This window comes from Macaca fascicularis, chromosome 6 (genome assembly GCF_037993035.2).
Source record: "Macaca fascicularis isolate 582-1 chromosome 6, T2T-MFA8v1.1".
Taxonomy (NCBI): Eukaryota; Metazoa; Chordata; class Mammalia; order Primates; family Cercopithecidae; genus Macaca; species Macaca fascicularis.
In genome coordinates, this window is record NC_088380.1 from 187,825,709 (window position 1) to 187,845,515 (window position 19,807).

General features: G+C 41.0%; 1 protein-coding gene across 1 annotated transcript in view; it reads left to right on the forward strand.

Annotated features, from left to right (window-relative positions):
- Positions 1-537: 537 nt before the first annotated feature.
- LOC102130778 (butyrophilin-like protein 8) overlaps positions 538-19,807 on the forward strand; it is a 44,147-nt gene continuing 24,877 nt past the window's right edge. Inside the window, exons 1-2 of the mRNA XM_015452388.3 lie at positions 538-837; positions 6,263-6,538. Of these exons, the coding sequence (XP_015307874.3) occupies positions 588-837; positions 6,263-6,538 (526 nt within the window). The 5' untranslated portion in view covers positions 538-587. The remainder of the gene's footprint in view (positions 838-6,262; positions 6,539-19,807) is intronic.

Here is a 19,807-nt window from a genome sequence, read left to right on the forward strand (position 1 = left end):
CCTTAACAAATTGCCCCAAATTGGAGACTTTATGGCCCACACTCTTCTCTAGGTCAATAGAAAGACGTCAACTTTGGTTTTTAGCAAGGAAGATGGAAAAGGGGATGTTTGGGTTTTTTTTTTTTTTTTTTAATTGAAGCAAATGGGCAGATGGGAGATTATGTGACAATAGAATCTCCTGGAATCAAAGGTTCTACTTTCAGAAAGAGACTTTTTCCTCGGGATAACATGGTTTTCTCATCTTGAAAATAAAAATGTTAATAATTCACATTTCTGCAGGCGTTCCTCAAGACCGAATGAGGTACCTGACGTGGACATGGTTTGTCAAATGTAAGGAGATATACAAATGCGAGTCACTGGCTTTAGAAATAGGATTGTGATGAATGTTTCTCCCTGATGCACATCTCCAGTCCAGCCCAGTGGAGCCCTGAGTAGGTCACACTATAAAGGGTTTTGATTGTTTATCTTTTGTATTTCTTCCCACAGGGCAGTGGCAGGTGTTTGGGCCAAACAAGGCTGTCCAGGCTTTGGTGGGGGAGGACGCTGCGTTCTCCTGTTTCCTGTCGCCTAAGACCAACGCAGAGGCCATGGAAGTGCGGTTCTTCAGGGGCCAGCGCTTTAGCGTGGTCCACCTCTACAGGGATGGGAAGGACCAGCCATTTATGCAGATGCCACAGTATCAAGGCAGGACAAAATTGGTGAAGGATTCTATTGCAGGGGGGCGCCTCTCTCTGAGGCTGGAAAACATTACTGTGTTGGATGCCGGCCTCTACGGGTGCTGGATTGGCTCCCAGTCTTCTTACTACCAGGAGGCCACCTGGGAGCTGCAGGTGTCAGGTCAGTTTCATTTCTCAGAACTTCGCTGTCCCAGAGAACCATCCTGGGCTTGGCGAGTGGTTTGTTCAATAAGGAAATTTTAAAATTTCAGGTCATTTAGTCAGAAGGCGGCACTCTATACTGCAAGTTCCTTCTGTCTTATGTGTATAGTTCTATGTATTTTATCACACGTTTAAAGTCATGTAACCACCATCACATCAAGGTACAGAACTACCCCACCATCACAAAGATCTCCCTCTGCCACCCCGTTATGGTCACACCCACCCCTTCTCAGCCCCTGGCTGGGGTTTTCCATCTCCCTGATGTTGTAATTTCAAGAATGTTACATACACAGCTTCACACCACAGGTGACCTTTTGAGACTGACTTTTTAAATTCAGCATAATGCTCTTGCGATCTATCCAAATTATTACTTATATCAATACTTTCTTTCTTTTTTTCCCCACTGTCAAAACGTAGTTTTCCTTATGAAAATTTACTTTTAAATTAACAAATAAAAATTCCTGCTCCCTTGTCCTACAGATTTTTTGTTTATCTGATACAGCAGGGAGCGAATGTCAGCTCCAGGAAGCTGTGACTTCCCCTGACAATTAATCACTGAATGCTCGGCGTTAACTTGACCATACTTCCATAGTCACACCCTTCACAGTGAAATTTATTTGATGGGGCAGGGTGCAGTGGCTCAGGCCTGTAATCTCAACACTTTGAGAGGCTGAGGCAGGAGGATTGCTTGAGTCTAGGAGCTCGAGACCAGCCTGGGCATATGGCAAGACCTCATCTCTATTAAAAAAAAAAAAAAAAAAAGAAGAACAAAAAGAAGGAAAAAAAAGAAATTGGTTGTTTACAGTTGTGCGTTGAGTTGTGAAGAATCTGTCTCCTGATTACAAACCTGTCAGTGGGGCTGCTCTGATGCGAGTGGATTATCAGAACTTATGAACAGCAGTGTCACTAAAATTGGTATACAACTCCCCACTGCTAAATTTGACTAACTTAAAAAAATTAGAAAAATCCACTATGAGTGATATTTCAGGCCTGACCATGGGCAATTTTCAAAAGCGTTTCCTGGAAGGCCTCCTCCTCGTAGCGGACTTGGAGTACAGCCAATGCTTTGCAATCTGAGGAGAGTTTCAGGTGAGCCCTCAGGCCCCTCCAAGCTGTCCTGGTCTTTACATATTTGCATTTCTAGCCCAAGCATTTTAATTCTCAGGATTTCAGGCCTTGGGCAGGACTTTCAAGTGCCTTGTATCAAGGAGGAGAATGTGGGGTCCTAACGGGAAAAGGAGTCAGGCTGGTGGGACCAGGTGAAAGCAAAAAAAAAAAACAAAAAAACAAAACAAAACAAAAAAGGAAATAAACTATAAACATGCCTTTCTTCATGTCTAGAAAATTTAAACAAAAGAGACAGCAGAGAAGCTACAGGTCTGCCTTTCTTTGTCGTCCTGGACATACAGTCCAGGATATATGGCCCAGAACATTTGGCCTTTCTGCCCAGATAACATACATAACTCACAGACTTCCTGCCTATCACCAAACACCTCAATTTATCAAACATCCCAGCTGACAAAAGAATATAAGTTAGGCTCCTCGCCACCTTGGCGTTATCAATCAGCCCAAGTTCCATTCTATAAAATCTCCAACGAGCCTTATTTTCTTGCAGTTAGCTTCCCTCATGCTAACTTGCCCACTGCCTTCCTTTCAACGTATTTTCCCACTTTCTCTAATAAATCTGCCTTTCTCTACCGGCAACCAGCTTGGTAAATCCTTTTACTCCCAGCCGCTGGCTGTCATTCCTCCGTGACAGAAAAGGCAAACTCCAAGACACTTTTCTCTACTCTGTCTTAGCATCCAGTATCTTACACCCTAATTCCTCCGCCCTACACCCCCTTCCTGAGCTCCGGATTCATAGAGCTGTGAAGCCTTTTGTTCAGCCCTCCGTCAATAGTGAGTCAGCCCCACACGTGCGATGATCCATCTGCCCCTCAACTGGAATATTCCATTTCGTGGGGGAGGATGAAACAGGGAGGAGTTGGCATCTTCCTCGGTTTAGCTCTTGCTTGTACTTTTGTAGCAACTGATCAGAGGCTTCACTATTATTTTAATTTGGATCATCGTTCCTTTGGTCTGTTACTCCTACACCTGGCGGCTCAGCTCTCTCTCTACTTTAGTAGCTGAGCTCCTGAAAAGTTTCTCATCAGAAGCAGTTCTGTCTTACTTCATCATAACTGGTGCCTAGGAATAGCGACGCATATATAGTAGTTGCTAAAAAATGGCAAATGAAAAAAAGGCCTTGGGAAGGCTTTTGCCAAAGGTCGTGGTTTCAGTGTTTGTGTGTGTAAGAGAGAATGGGTGGGGGGTGGACTGACGGTTTCAGTGTTTGTGTGTGTGAGAGAGAATGGGCGGGAGGTGGACTGACGGTTTCAGTGTTTGTGTGTGTGAGAGAGAATGGGCGGGAGGTGGACTGACGGTTTCAGTGTTTTGTGTGTGAGAGAGAACAGGTGGGGGGTGGACTGACGGTTTCAGTGTGTGTGTGTGAGAGAGAGAACGGGTGGGGGGTGGTCGCGGTTTCAGTGTGTGTGTGAGAGAATGGGCGGGAGGTGGACTGACGGTTTCAGTGTGTGTGTGTAAGAGAGAATGGGTGGGGGGTGGACTGACGGTTTCAGTGTTTGTGTGTGTGAGAGAGAATGGGTGGGGGGTGGACTGACGGTTTCAGTGTTTGTGTGTGTAAGAGAGAATGGGCGGGGGGTGGACTGACGGTTTCAGTGTGTGTGTGTGAGAGAGAATGGGTGGGGGGTGGACTGACGGTTTCAGTGTGTGTGTGTGAGAGAGAATGGGTGGGGGGTGGACTGACGGTTTCAGTGTGTGTGTGTGTGAGAGAGAATGGGTGGGGGGTGGACTGACGGTTTCAGTGTGTGTGTGTGTGAGAGAATGGGCGGGAGGTGGACTGACGGTTTCAGTGTTTGTGTGTGTAAGAGAGAATGGGTGGGGGGTGGACTGACGGTTTCAGTGTTTGTGTGTGTGAGAGAGAATGGGTGGGGGGTGGACTGACGGTTTCAGTGTTTGTGTGTGTAAGAGAGAATGGGCGGGGGGTGGACTGACGGTTTCAGTGTGTGTGTGTGAGAGAGAATGGGTGGGGGGTGGACTGACGGTTTCAGTGTGTGTGTGTGTAAGAGAGAATGGGTGGGGGTGGACTGACGGTTTCAGTGTTTGTGAGAGAGAATGGGTGGGGGGTGGACTGACGGTTTCAGTGTGTGTGTAAGAGAGAATGGGCGGGGGGTGGTTGCAGTTTCAGTGTGTGTGTGAGAGAGAACGGGTGGGGGTGGACTGACGGTTTCAGTGTTTGTGTGTGTGAGAGAGAACGGGTGGGGGTGGACTGACGGTTTCAGTGTGTGTGAGAGAGAATGGGTGGGGGTGGACTGACGGTTTCAGTGTGTGTGTGTAAGAGAGAATGGGTGGGGGGTGGACTGACGGTTTCAGTGTGTGTGTGTAAGAGAGAATGGGTGGGGGTGGACTGACGGTTTCAGTGTGTGTGTGTAAGAGAGAATGGGTGGGGGTGGACTGATGGTTTCAGTGTGTGTGTGTGAGAGAGAATGGGTGGGGGGTGGACTGATGGTTTCAGTGTGTGTGTAAGAGAGAATGGGCGGGGGGTGGTTGCAGTTTCAGTGTGTGTGTGAGAGAGAATGGGTGGGGGTGGACTGACGGTTTCAGTGTGTGTGAGAGAGAATGGGTGGGGGTGGACTGACGGTTTCAGTGTGTGTGTGTAAGAGAGAATGGGTGGGGGGTGGACTGACGGTTTCAGTGTTTGTGTGTGTGAGAGAGAATGGGTGGGGGTGGACTGACGGTTTCAGTGTGTGTGTGTAAGAGAGAATGGGTGGGGGGTGGACTGACGGTTTCAGTGTGTGTGTGTGAGAGAGAATGGGTGGGGGGTGGACTGACGGTTTCAGTGTGTGTGTGAGAGAGAGAATGGGCGGGGGGTGGTCGCGGTTTCAGTGTGTGTGTGTGAGAGCGAATGGGTGGAGGTGGACTGACGGTTTCAGTGTGTGTGTGTGTAAGAGAGAATGGGTGGGGGTGGACTGACGGTTTCAGTGTGTGTGTGTGAGAGAGAATGGGTGGGGGGTGGACTGACGGTTTCAGTGTGTGTGTGTGAGAGAGAATGGGTGGGGGGTGGACTGACGGTTTCAGTGTTTGTGTGTGTAAGAGAGAATGGGTGGGGGGTGGACTGACGGTTTCAGTGTGTGTGTAAGAGAGAATGGGCGGGGGGTGGTCGCGGTTTCAGTGTGTGTGTGTGTGTGAGAGAGAATGGGTGGGGGGTGGACTGACGGTTTCAGTGTGTGTGTGTGTAAGAGAGAATGGGCGGGGGGTGGTCGCGGTTTCAGTGTGTGTGTGTGTGTGAGAGAGAATGGGTGGGGGTGGACTGATGGTTTCAGTGTGTGTGTGTGTAAGAGAGAATGGGTGGGGGTGGACTGATGGTTTCAGTGTGTGTGTGTGTAAGAGAGAATGGGTGGGGGTGGACTGACGGTTTCAGTGTTTGTGTGTGAGAGAGAATGGGTGGGGGGTGGACTGACGGTTTCAGTGTGTGTGTGAGAGAGAATGGGTGGGGGGTGGACTGACGGTTTCAGTGTGTGTGTAAGAGAGAATGGGCGGGGGGTGGTCGCGGTTTCAGTGTGTGTGTGTGTGAGAGAGAATGGGTGGGGGTGGACTGACGGTTTCAGTGTTTGTGTGTGAGAGAGAATGGGTGGGGAGTGGACTGACGGTTTCAGTGTGTGTGTGAGAGAGAATGGGTGGGGGGTGGTCGCGGTTTCAGTGTTTGTGTGTAAGAGAGAATGGGTGGGGGTGGACTGACGGTTTCAGTGTGTGTGTGAGAGAGAATGGGTGGGGGGTGGACTGACGGTTTCAGTGTTTGTGTGTAAGAGAGAATGGGTGGGGGTGGACTGACGGTTTCAGTGTGTGTGTGTAAGAGAGAATGGGTGGGGGTGGACTGACGGTTTCAGTGTGTGTGTGTAAGAGAGAATGGGCGGGAGGTGGACTGACGGTTTCAGTGTGTGTGTAAGAGAGAATGGGCGGGGGGTGGTCGCGGTTTCAGTGTGTGTGTGTGTGAGAGAATGGGTGGGGGGTGGACTGACGGTTTCAGTGTGTGTGTAAGAGAGAATGGGTGGGGGGTGGTCGCGGTTTCAGTGTGTGTGTGTGTAAGAGAGAATGGGCGGGGGGCGGTCGCGGTTTCAGTGTGTGTGTGTGTGAGAGAATGGGTGGGGGGTGGACTGACGGTTTCAGTGTGTGTGTAAGAGAGAATGGGCGGGGGGTGGTCGCGGTTTCAGTGTGTGTGTGTGTGAGAGAGAATGGGTGGGGGGTGGACCGATGCACTTGACTCAGAATTGCTGTGGCTCTGGGATATGATCTTTGCTTTAAGCTCTTCCCTGTTTTCTCCCCAGCACTGGGCTCAGTTCCTCTCATTTCCATCGTGGGATATGTTGACAGAGGCATCCAACTACTCTGTCGGTCCTCGGGCTGGTTCCCCCGGCCCATGGCGAAGTGGAAAGGTCCACAAGGACAGGATTTGTCCGCAGACTCCAGGACAAACACGAACATGCATGGCCTGTTTGATGTGGAGCTCTCCCTGACCGTCCAAGAGAACGCTGGTAGCGTATCCTGTTCCATGCAGCATGCTCATCTGAGCCAAGAGGTGGAATCCAGGGTACAGATAGGAGGTGAGTAGGGAGGGGAGGAGAAGAGGAGGAGGAGTGGATGCTTGAGTAACTCAGAGTGAGGACAGGAGCCTCTATCTTGGCATTGTTGTTTTATCTTTCTCAGTTTTAATGATTTGTTTTAAACGTTTAAAATCAATGAGATGTAAAAATAAAGTTATAAACATTTGGTTAGGTGGAAATAGAATTGTTTACAATTCCAGAGGAGTAGAATTAAGTATTTCCTTCCCCTATGATGTATCCCTGTGATGGTTAATTTTTTGTGTCCACTTGACTGGGTCATGATTTGCTCAGATTTGGTTAAGTATTAGTCAGGATGTTTCTGTGAGGGTGTTTACACATAAGATTCACATTTAAATTGGTAAACTGAGTAAAGAAAATTACCATCTATAATGCAGATGGGCTTACCCAATCAGTTGAAGACCTGAATAGAACAAAAGGTTGACCCTTCCCTAAGTGAGAGAATGATGTTGCATGAGAGCCTTGAAACTGGGACACTGGCTCTTCCTGGCCTCAGAGCAGGCTGCTGGCCTTCAGACTCAAACTGAACCACTGGCTCTTTCTGTGTCTTGAGCCTGCGAACTTTTGGACAGAACTGACACCATTGGCTCTTCTGGTTCTCAGGTCTTCTGGTTTAAACTTAAACTAACCATTGGTTCTCCTGGGTCTTCAGATTGCTGACTCACCCATGAGTTGGGAACTAAAAGAGCTTCCATGATGTATGCGAGCCAATTCTTTATACTAAATCTCTCCATCTCTCCTCTTCCTTTCTCTCTTTATCTCCATCTTTCTCTCAAATATACAGAAACAACAGGACGTATACATACATATATATGTATGTATACATCCTAGTGGTTCTGTTACTCTGGAGAACTCTCGCTAATACAAATTTGGTACTAAGAGTATTTCTAGAGAAAAAGAATTTTAGGGATGACTTTTCAGTCATCCCTAAAATTCTAAAATTCTCTGAGCTGGGATTACTGTGCACACCTGTAGTCCCAGCTACTCAGGAGGCTGAGGTGGGAGGATCACTTGAGCCTAGGAGTTTGAGGCCAGCTTAGGCAACATAGCAAGACCTCGTCTTCAAACAAACAAAACAAAAAGCACTGAAAGTCCATGCTGTGATCTAGCAATACAGATATGCAAAATATCACCATTTGCGACCTGTTGACTGGTGTAACCATGGGTTGACTGGTGTATCATATTTTCAAACGTGTTTGTCGACCTAGTGAATAAGATGAGATTGGCTGGTTGCTCCTATTCTTGCTAGAGAAAGTGAGGAAAGTGACGAAAGAAAATATGAGCAGAGGAATTTGAATTCTGAGTTTCTTGGTGTTGCATAAATAACATGAAAGCTTCCATGAGTGCCCTGAAAGAGACCCTTATTTTCTGTAGCCACCGGGCTAAGACGGCTGAAAACCAAATTCAGCACTCATCTGGTGACTGGCTGAATGACAGTGGAAATCCAAACTTGTTCCTCAGAATATCTGTCAATGTGAGGGGGCATTGACTGGGAAGAAATGAGATTCAGAAAGTTGAAATGGGGATGTATGGGAAGACTGATGGAGCTGGGGACAGTGAACCCTAAATGCTGATGAGTCTGCCAGTGAAAGCAGTCTCAGTCTCTCTGCGTCAATTGGAAATAGCCTCTCCACCTTCATCTCAGGGGATCAACCCTGCATTGCCCAAAGAAACTGTAATGGCCTCTCTCCTGAGGCAGCTGCCACGCAAGACAATGCTGATTCTACTCAGGACCCACCCCTACCATCCCTCTTTGCTTCTAGACCTGTACCTAGGCTCAAGTTTCAACAGGACCCTAAAGTTGGAAAAAATGCATGATGCATTAGAAAGTGAACCACACTCCAAAAGAGCTAGTTGATTATTCTAATCTATACAGACCAGAAATCCAGAGAATCCATGTCAAATGATATTTAGGGTGTAAGGTGGCGGTACAAGGACATAAGGTTGGCTCAAACCACATGTAATGGCCTCACTAATCAGAGATTCTGCATTTAATGTTGCAGCTGAGAATGTAAGAAAGGCTCTGTAGTTTGGTTGGCGGAAGCATGGATCAAAATGTGGCCCACAGAGAGTAACAGACAGGCATGCTGTTAGGAGCCTTTGCCAGGCCCCATAAGTGAATCATGGCACAGGCCCTCAGGATTTAGGAGCAGAGCCCTGCCATTCTCTATGAATAACTACTATTCTTTTGAAAAATACATCTTGGGCTAGACCTTAGGAGAGACTGAACACTTAATCATGGGCCATCAAGTTGCAATGTGACTTGAATCAGTAAGAATGTAAAATATTTGAACTACAAATTACCAAACCCAATTTAATAGATATTCTTAGAAGGCTGCACCCACAGCAAAGCGTTGGAAGCACACATAGAACATAAATTAATTCTCATCAGGCTCAAGCACATAAAATCGTTTGCAGAAACTCTGAAGAAAATGGTATTGCGATATGGTTTTAGCGTTGTGTCTTCTCCAAAATTCATGTTGAAACTAAATCCCCAATGCAGCACTGTTAAGAGGTGGGCTTTTTAGGAGGTGATTAAGTCCTGAGGACTATGCCCATATGAATGGGTTAGTGCCTTATAAAAGGGTTTGAGGGGGTGAACTTACCCTTTCGCCCCTTCTGCCATGTGAGGACACAGCGTTCATTGCCTTCAGAGGACACAGCACCAAGGTGACATCTTGAAACAGAGGGCAGAGTCCTCATCAGATGCCAAATCTATTGATACTAGACCTTGGCCTTCTCAGCCTCCAGAACGATGAGAAATACATTTCTATTGTTTATAAATGAGCCAGTCTGTAGTGTTTTGTTATAGCAGCGCAAGTAGACAAAGACTGGTATGATTCACACGATGATTTCTAATCACAATATAATTAAATTCATTGAGAAAAAGAAAATTTAATATTCATATATGTTTGAAACTTTAAAAACATACTTCAAAAATAACTAAGTGGTCACTGAAAAAGTCATAATGATAATTAAAAGTGTCTTATGACTGAATGATAATGAAACTATACATACAAACTATCATACAACTAAACCTTCTAAGAAGTGACATGATTAGGATGGTGAAAGGAGTTTTCAGTTCTCAAACTCCCATAGAAACTCTAATTTTAACAACTACCATGAACAAAGGTATTTTTGTAGGAGTCTAGGAAGCCACTTGAGAGGTTCCAGCTGGTTGATCAGGCAAAAAAGCCAAGAGCAGATGCGTGAAGGAAGGTAAGAACTGCTTCATGCTACCTGCCTCACTGCTCTTCCAAGGTTCAGTGCCAAGAGAGACTCCCTCAGCCCACAATTTTTGCCATGGGGAAAGTGAGAGCAAAGCGAATGTCTAGATTCCCCAGGCATGTGGGATGCTGCCCAGGAAACCCATTTCTGTCTCACTTAATGCAGAACACTGAGGGGACCAGTGTGGCTGAATCACCTGGGGGCAGCTAGGAGCAGGGAAAGAGGAGGGGCTTACGGCAGCCAGTGCGTGGACCTGAACAACAAGCCGCAGAACCTACTGGCCAGCTCCTGCACTCTACTAGGGGCGACCTCACAGCCTGCTGACTACCCAACCAGCTGATACATGCCCCCAGCCCTCCACACACCACCCCCTGTGGCTGGAACCTCTTGGTCCATCACAGTCCGGCACGTGCTTCCCTGCAGCCAGGGTGCCTGAGCCTAGCAGATGTGCATAGAAACTTCTGCAGTCAGAACACAGATAGCAATCAGCTTGACACTCCTGGATTGAGAGAAGGTGCACAATCTTGAGTATTTTAGGGAATTGCCTTAGAGATAAATAAATGGAAGGCTCTCAGCAGCTAGTCTGCTTTGCAGGACTGAGAAAAGAAAATCCCAAGACTCCCTCTCACCAAGAAGGAACAAGAGGAGTAAAGCAGGTACATCCATAAAAAAGATTTGAGAGACTTCCGGAGTATCCAGCCAGGCTGACTGGTCAAGGTCTTTGTCTACCAAAGTCTGCTGTACAGACTGGAGGAGGAGGAGTGATAGAAAGACCAAATACACTGTCAAACAGAATTCAACAGCACATTAAAAGATTCATTTACCATGATTAAGTGAGCTTTATCCTTGGAACACAAGGATGGTTCAACATATGCAAATCAATAAATATTACACTAACGAATGAAAGACAAAAACAACATAATCATCTCAATAGATGCAGAAAAAGCATTTGACGTCATTCAACACCCTTTCATGACAAAACCAACTTTCGACAAATTAGGTATAGAAGGAATGTAGCTCAACACAATAAAGGCCATGTGTAACATGCCCACAGAGCATATGCCCAGAGGTTGTCTTAGTCCACTTTATGCTGCTGTAACAGAATACCTGAGATTGGGTAATTGATAATGAACAGAGGTTTATTTGGCTCATGGTCCTGGAGGCTGGGAAGTCTAAGATCAAGGGATCACATCCTGTGAGGGTCTTCTAGCTGTGTAATTCCGTGGAGGAAGGTAGAAGGGCAAGAGAGTAAGAAAGAGGAAGGAAGCTGCTTCTGCAAAAACGGCATTAATCCACTCATGAGGGCAGGATCCTCAGGATCCCCATGGCCTCATCACCTCTTAGGGGTCCCACCTGTCCACATTATCACATTGGGGATTCAGTTTTCAACACATAAACTTTGGGGATACATTGAAACCATAGTGATGATGAAAAATTTTTAAACAATAGCAAAATCTATGGAATGTAGCAAAAGCAGCTCTAAAAGTGTATAGCTATCAATATCTACATTAAGAAAAAAGAAAGATCTCAAATGAACACCATAAGTTTATACCTCAAGAAATTAGAGAAAGAAAAAACTAAGCCAAAATTTAGCAGAAGGAAGGAAAAAATAATAATTAGAGCAGAAATAAATGAAATAGAAAAACAATAAAAAGATCAATAAAACTAAATGTTGTTTGTTTGAAAAGATAAATAATATTGACAAGCCTTTACCTAGATTAACCAAGAAAAAAAGAGCTGACTCAAATAAATAGAATTATAAATAAAAGATGATACATTACAACTGGTACCACAGAAACAAATATGAAATGTCATGAGACGATCCTAGTTCTCCCTTATCCGCAGGGGTTACATTCCGAGATCCCCATTGAATGCCACAAACCACGGATAGTACCAAACCCTATATATGCTATTTTTCGTGTCTCAAATGGAACAGAGCAGGATGATAGAGATTTATTTCATCATGCTACTCAGAATGGTGTGCAATTTAAAACTTACAAATTGTTTATTTCTGAAATTTTTCATTTAATATTTTTGGGCCACAATTGATCATGAGTAACTAAAATAATGAAAAGTGAAACCAAAGACAAGGTTAGACTATAGCACTATGAAAAATTATAGGCCAACAAACTGGATAATCTAGCAGAAATGGATACATTCCTAGAAACATACAACCTATAAAAACTGCTTCAGAATTTTTTAACAAAATACCAGACCAGGAATGAGTTAGAAATACAACTGATAGTCAAAATCTTCCCAAGAAAGAAAATTCCATGACCAGATGGCTCTGTTGGTGAATTCTACAAAATATTTAAAGAAAAATTAATGCCAATACTTTTCAAATGCTTGCAAAATATTTAAGATGTGGGAATAATTCCAAACTCATTTTATGAGGCCACAATTACCCTGATACAAAAACCATATAAAAACACCACAAAAAAGGAAGAAAATTACAAGCCAATATCCCTGATAAACATAGATGCAAACATTTCCAACAAATATTAGCCAATCAAATTCATGATAAAAAGAATCATTAGAAAGTACATTAAAAGAAACATTAAAAGAATCCCCATGATCAAATGGGATTTATCCCTGGGATGCAAGAATGTTTCAACACATGCAAATAAATACATATAATATATGATATTAACAGAATGAAGAGCAAATAATGTATAATTACGTTAACAAATGCAGAGAAAGCATTTGACAATATTCATCATCTTTTCATAATAAAAGCCAACAGATTAGGTAACAAAAGAATGTACCTCAACATAATAAAGATCACATATGTGTCCGCAAAAAGAGTCAAACTCTATAAAACATTTAAAGAGGTTTATTCTAGGCCAAATGTGAGTGACCAAGGCCCAAGGCATAGTCTCAAGAGGTCCTGAGAAAATGTGCCCAAGGTGGTTGAGTTATAGCTTGATTTTATGTTTTAAGGAGACAGAAATTACAGACAGACATCAATCAATATATGTAAGGTATACACTGGTTTGGTCTGGAAAGGCAGGACAACTTCAAGTGGGGGCTTCTAAGTAATAGGTAGATTCGAAGATTTTCTGATTGGCAAATGGTTATGAGTTAAGTTATTATCTAAAAGACCTGGAATTGTAGAAAAGAGTGTCTGGATTAGGATAGGGGGATGTGGAGACCAAGGTTCTTACATGTAGATGAAGTCTCATAGGTGGCCACTCTTAGAGGCAATAGATGGCAAATGTTTCATATTCAGATCTTTAAAAATTGCTAGACTCTCAGCTAATCAATCTCTTCAGGATCAGACAAAGACCTGGAAAGGGAAATTTATATTCTGTAGAGAATTTACATTTCACCCACCAGAGGCAGCTTTGCCGGGCTATTTCAAAATATGTCAAAGAAATATGCTTTGGGGTAAAATATTTTAATTTCTTTCAGGGCCTGCTATCTGTAATGTGATGCTATATGACAGGTTGGCATTTGGTATTTTATTGCTATAAAGAGTCCGTTTTGTCAGTCTTAAGACCTCTGTTGTAATGTTAATGCTGCTGTGTTGTGCCTGAACTCCAAAGGGAAGAGGATATAATGAGGCATGTCCAACCTCACCTTCCCATCATGGCCTGGACTCGTCCTTCAGGTTTACTTGGGAATTCCCTTTCTTGAGAAGGGGGGTTCATTCAGTTGACTGGGAAGCTTAGAACTTTATTTTTGGTTTACACATGATAAGGTCATAGCTAACATTATACTCAACAGTGAAATAGTGAAAGCTTTCCTTTAAGATTAGGAACAAGATAAAGGTGTCCACCCTTGCCACATAGTATTGGATGTTGTAGCCAGAGCAATTAGGCAAAAAATAAATAAATTAATAAAAAATAAAAAGCAACCAAATCAGAAAGGAAGAAACATATTTGTCTCTGGAGATGACATGACATGTAGTGAGCCCTAGAGAATCCACAAAAACCTGTTAGAACTTAACAAATGAATTTAGCAAAGTTGTAGGATACAAAATCAACATACAAAATTAGTAGTGTTTCTATACACTAGCAATAAATTGAAAAGAAATCCAGGTAACAACTTCATTTACAATAGCATCAAAAAATTAGAAGTAAATTTAGCCAATGAGGTGAAAGATCTGTACACTGAAAATTATAAGACGCTGTTGAAAGAAATGGAATAAAACACAAATAAATAGAAATCTATCATGTGTTCATGGATTAGAAGAATTAATATTGCTTAAATGTTCATACTACCCAAATAAATTTATAGATTTAATGCAATCACTATTAAAATTCAAAGGCATTTTTCACAGAATTAGAAAAAAATCTAAATTCACATGGAACCACAAAAGACCCTAAATAGCCAAGTAAGTCTTGAGCAAAAAGAACAAAGTATAAGCATCATACTACCTGATTTCAAATTATGTTATGAAAAAAGTAATTGTGGTTTTTGCCGTTGAAAGTAATAGCAAAGACTGCAAAGACTTTTGCACCAACCTAATAGTAATCAAACCATATGGTACTAGCATAAAAAAGACATATCGATCAATGGAACAGAATTAAGAGCCCAGAAATAAACCCATGCTGTATGGTCAACTAATCTTCAGTAAGATTACCAAGACTACAAAATGGATAAATGATAGTTTCTTTAATAAATGGTGTTTGGAAAACTGGATATTTACATGCAACAGAGTGATGGAAAACTCATGTTTTCCATCTAAAGCAAAAATGAACAAGTAAGATTACATCAAACTAAAAAGCTTTTGCACAGCAAAGGAAATAATCAACAAAATAAAAAGCAACATGTGGAATGGGAGAATATTTTCAAAGTATATACCTGATAAAGAGTTAATGTCCAAAATATGTAAGACACTCATACAACTTAATAACCAAAAATACTCCAGTTTTTAGAATGGGCAAAGTACATGAATAAACATTTCCCCCAAAGGAAATATAAATATTAATAGCCAAGAGGTTCATGAAAAGTGACTCACTATCACTAACCATCAGGGAAATTCAATCAAAAGTATAAGCAGATATCACCTCACACTTGTTAGACTGGTTATTACTAATTTAAAAAATATTACAGGTGTTGCTGCATTGTTGCTGGGAATATAAATTGATATATTCACTATAGAAAACAGTATGCAGATTCCTTAAAGAAAATACAAATACAACTATGCTACATGGTCTTACATGTAACTAAACCCTAAAGATTTCACAAAAAACTGTTAAAGCTAATACATTTAGTAAAGTTGCAGTATACAAAATTATATAAAATAAGTAACCTCATTGGTAATTTATAATCCAGCAATCCTACTTCTGTGCATTTATCCAAAAGAATTGAAGTCAGGATTTCAAAAAGATACTTGCACTTCCATGTTTATTGTGGCATAGTTCACAGTAGCCAAGATATGAAAACAATCTATTTGCTGACAGATGAATGGATTTAAAAAGGGACATATATATAATTAAATATTATTCAACAATAAAAAGAAGGTAATCCTGACACATGGATGAACATGGAGGACATTATGTTAAGTAAAATAAGCCAGACATAAAAGTGATCTCACTTATATGTGTAATCTAAAATCATCAGTCATAGAAGCATAGAGCATAACTGTGATTGCCAGGGAATGAGGGGAGGGAAAAATGGGAAGGTGATATTCAAAGGGTATAAAAACATTTCATTTGTGCAAGATGAAGAAGTTCTGGAGATCTACAATACAACACAGTGCCTGTAGCTAACAATAAACTATTGTATTCTTAAATTCTGTGAAGAAGGTAGATCTTATATTCTGTTCATACTACACACACACACACATACACACACACAATAATGGTAATAATTACAGTAAAAGTGGTAGGAGGAAACTATAGGAGATGATGAATATGTCTATAGTCTTGATGGTGGTGATGATTTGAATGGGTATATACTTATCACCAAACTCTTTGAGTTGCATAAATTAAATATGTACAGCTTTTTACATGTGAATCACACCTATCATACCTTGAGAAAGGGTTTTAAGAAACAAAAAACAAAACAGAAAAATTAATTAACACCTTTAAATAAATGTATCCATTTCTTCTAGAATTTCTAGTTTGTGTGCATAGAGGTGTTCATAATAGTTTGTGATAGTTATTTGTATTTCTTTGGCTCAGTGTAATATCCCCTTTGTCATTCCTGATTGTGTTTATTCAGATTTTTTTCTCTCTTCTTCTTTATTAGTCTAGCTAGTGGTCTGTATATTTTGTTAATTTTTTTCAAAAAACCAACTCCGGATTCATTGATCTTTTGAATGGTTTTTCATGTCTCAATCTCCTTCAGTTCAGCTCTGATTTTGTTATGTCTTATCTTCTGCTAACTTTGGGATTGATTTTCTCTTGGTTCTCTAGTTCTTTTAGTTGTGATAATAGGTTCTTAAATTGAGATCTTTCTAATTTTTGACATGGTTGTTTAGTTCTATAAAGCTCCCTCTTAACACTGCCTTAGCTGTGTCCCAGAGATGCTGGTATGTTGTGTCTTTTTTCTCATTAGTTTCAAATAAATTCTTGATGTCTGTCTTAATTACATCATTTACCCAAAAGTCATTCAGGAGTAGGTTATTCAATTTCCAGGTAATTGTATTGTTTTGAGTGATTTTGTTAGTCTTGATCTGTAATTCTATTGAGCTGTGGTCTGAGAGAGTGTTGTTATGATTTCAGTTCTTTTGCATTTGCTGAGAAGTGTTTTGTGTCTGATTATGTGGTCAGTTTTAAAGTATGTGCTATGTAGTGATAAGAAGAATGTATATTCTGTTATTTTTGGGGGGAGAGTTATGTAGATGTCTATCAGAGCCATTTGATCCAGTGTGAGTTCAGGTCCTGAATATCTTGTTAATTTTCTGCCTCAATAATCTATCTAATACAGTCAGTGGGGTGTTGAAGTCTCCCACTATTATTGTGTGGAAGTCTAAATCTCTTTGAAGGTCTCTAAGAACTTGCTTTATGAATCTGGGTACTTTTGTGTTGGGTGCATATATATTTAGGATAGTTATGTTTGAACTGAACATAACTGAACTGAACCCTTTACCATCATATATTGCCTTTCTTTGTCTTTTTTTATTGTTGTTGGTTTAAAGTCTGTTTTGTCGCAAATTATAATTGCAAAACCTGCTTTTTTCTGCTTTCCATTTGCTTAGTAGATTTTCCTACATCCCTTTATTTTGAGCCTGTAGATGTTGTTAATGTGAGATGAGTCTCTTGAAGACAGGATACCATTTGGTCTTGTTTCTTTATCCAGCTTGCCATTCTGTGCCTTTTAATTGGGGGATTTAACCAATAAGGCAGTTCAAAAAATATTAATAAGAAATTTTACTGAGATCCGGCCACTGCACTCCAGCCTGGGTGGCAGAGCGAGACTCCGTCTCAAAAAAAAAAAAAAAAAAAAAAAAAAAAAAAGAAATTTTATAAATTCCAATAAAATGTTTTTTAAAAAACTTAATACATTATGACTGAATTGAGCTTACCTAGGAATAAAAGGTTAAGTCAACATTGGAATATGTATATTTATGTAAGTATTACCTTAATAAGTTAAAGGAGAAAATCTATAAGATTCTCTATAGATGTTAATAAAACATATATAAATTTCAACATCTAATCATGATTTAAAACACTTGTGAATCCAGAAATAAAAGAAAACCTTTTATGAATTAGCAACAGAAGAGCACTTCTTTCATCTGATAGAAAGCTATTTAAAAATACCCATAGCTACCATCATATATCATAGTAGGAGGCTTAAACTCAGGAGCTTAATGAAGATAACTGCATTAAACATTGCTGTTCAACACTATGCTGGAATACTAATCACTGCAAAAAAGGAAAGAAAGTGAAAAAAGAATTATAATTTCCAGGAAGGAAAAAGTAGAATGCCTATTTCCAACAAGTTATATGATAATACACATTGGAAATCTGGAATAATCTACAGACAAATTCTTTCAATTTATACTTCATTATGTTCATAAAAATAAGATCAATAAACAAAATACCTTGCATTTTATACACCAGGAAAGACAGAAAAACAAACAAATGTGCCATGTATAATAACACAAAATGTTACATAGAAATATATTTAATAAAATATTTTTATACTCTTATTGAGGATTAGATAAGTTTACTAAAGTAACTAAAATAAGAGGAGGGACATATCTGGCCCTACTGAGCCCCACTGGTCAAGTGGCAATACAATTCCTGATGCTATCTTTAAGCCTTACTCACTCTGGGAGGCAAGTGCACATTGGCAGTTGCCCATACAGGGAGCATCTGGACCTCAGCAGCTGAGCAGTGACCCAGCCAGCCCTGGGTTCTCTGCATATTCCCTAGATAGGAAGACAATGCAGGTCTGTGATTATCCACAGAGGGAGCATCTGATCTTGCCCAGCCCCAGGAGCTGTGCAGCAACTCAACCCACCATTGGTGTTCTGCTTAAGGCTACTCTAGACTAGGAGGCAAGCCAAGTCCACACACATCTGTGGAGCATAGCCTCTGGCCCTGCCCACCCTGAGCGATCAAGCAGCAACCCCAGAAATCTCACCCAGCCTCAGAGCTCAGCACATGTCCCTGACCAACTACAGATTCCAAACAACAGTACCATCTAGCAAGAAAGACAACCTCTAACCCTGGACAGTCAGAGGCAATTGCAGAACCCAATCAGCAGCTCCACCTGTCACAGGAGCACAGCCAGCAGTTCCATTTAATGTCAGAGACAGGTAGTGGCCCAGCCCAACTAGAGAACCCAACACCCACATCTGCCTGTCTGAGGTTGCTACCAGTTGGCCTATTCAGAATCCCAGCCTATATTAAATAGTGAAGGCCTCTTACTGACAAAGAACACCTGCAAAGGCCAGAAAAGATGGCCATGTCTTCAAATGTGCAGGCACCAACACAAAGACACAAGGATTATTTTAAAAATCAAGAAAATATGACACCAAAATAAACTAATAATGCTTCAGTAATAGACCCTGAAATATGCAAGTCTATGAGACCACTAAGAATTTAAGATAATCCCCTTAAAGAAGTTCAGGAAACTACAGAAAATGCAGATAGAAAATAAATAACATTTGAAAAATGGTTAATAATAAAAAAGAAAAGCTTGACAAAGAAATAAAAGCAATAAAATAGTTAAAATCTTAGAAATAATGAATACAGTAACTGAACTGAAATATTAACTAGAAAGCTTCAACAACAGACTTGATCAAGGCAAAGAATCACTGGGCTTGAAGACTGGATATTTTAAATTATCGAGTCAGAGAATAAAAAAGAAAAAATAATAAAAAATGTAAAAGACCTATAAGAATTATGGGACACCATCAAGTGTATTGACTTTTGCATAGTAGGAGTTTCAGAAGGAGATAAGAGAGAACAAGATCCAGAAAGCATATTTAAGAAAATAATGGCTGAAAATTTCCCAAATGTGGTGAAACACAAAAATATCCAGGTTCAGGAAGCTTGGATGTCATCAATCAAATTCAACCCAAAGAGGATTTTACCAAGATATATCATATTCCAATTATCAAAAAATCAGAGACAAAGAAAGAACACTGAACGCAGCAAGAGAATGAACCATGTCACATTCAAGAAAGCCCCAATATGGTTTTCAGCCATATTCTCTTAGCAGCAATCCTGCATGCCAGGAAAGAATGGCATGATATATTCAAAGTGTTGAAGAAAAAGACTGCCAATCAAGATTACATTACTAGCAAATCTGTCCTTCAGAAATGAGGGAGAAATAAAATCTTTCCCAGACAAACAAAAGCTATGGTAATTAATCACTGCTAGGTCTATTTTATAAATATTACTAAAGGGAGCCCTTTAACTAAAACAAAAGGATAATAATAACAAAAACATATGGAAGTAAAAAACTCACCGGTAAAAATAATATATAGTCATATTCAGAATTCTCTAATATAGTAAAGGTGGTATTTAAAGCTAATTTATCCCTACTGTCACAGTTAAAAGACATAATTATTAAAAGCACCTATAGCTAAAATAAATTGTAAAGAAATACAAATTACAA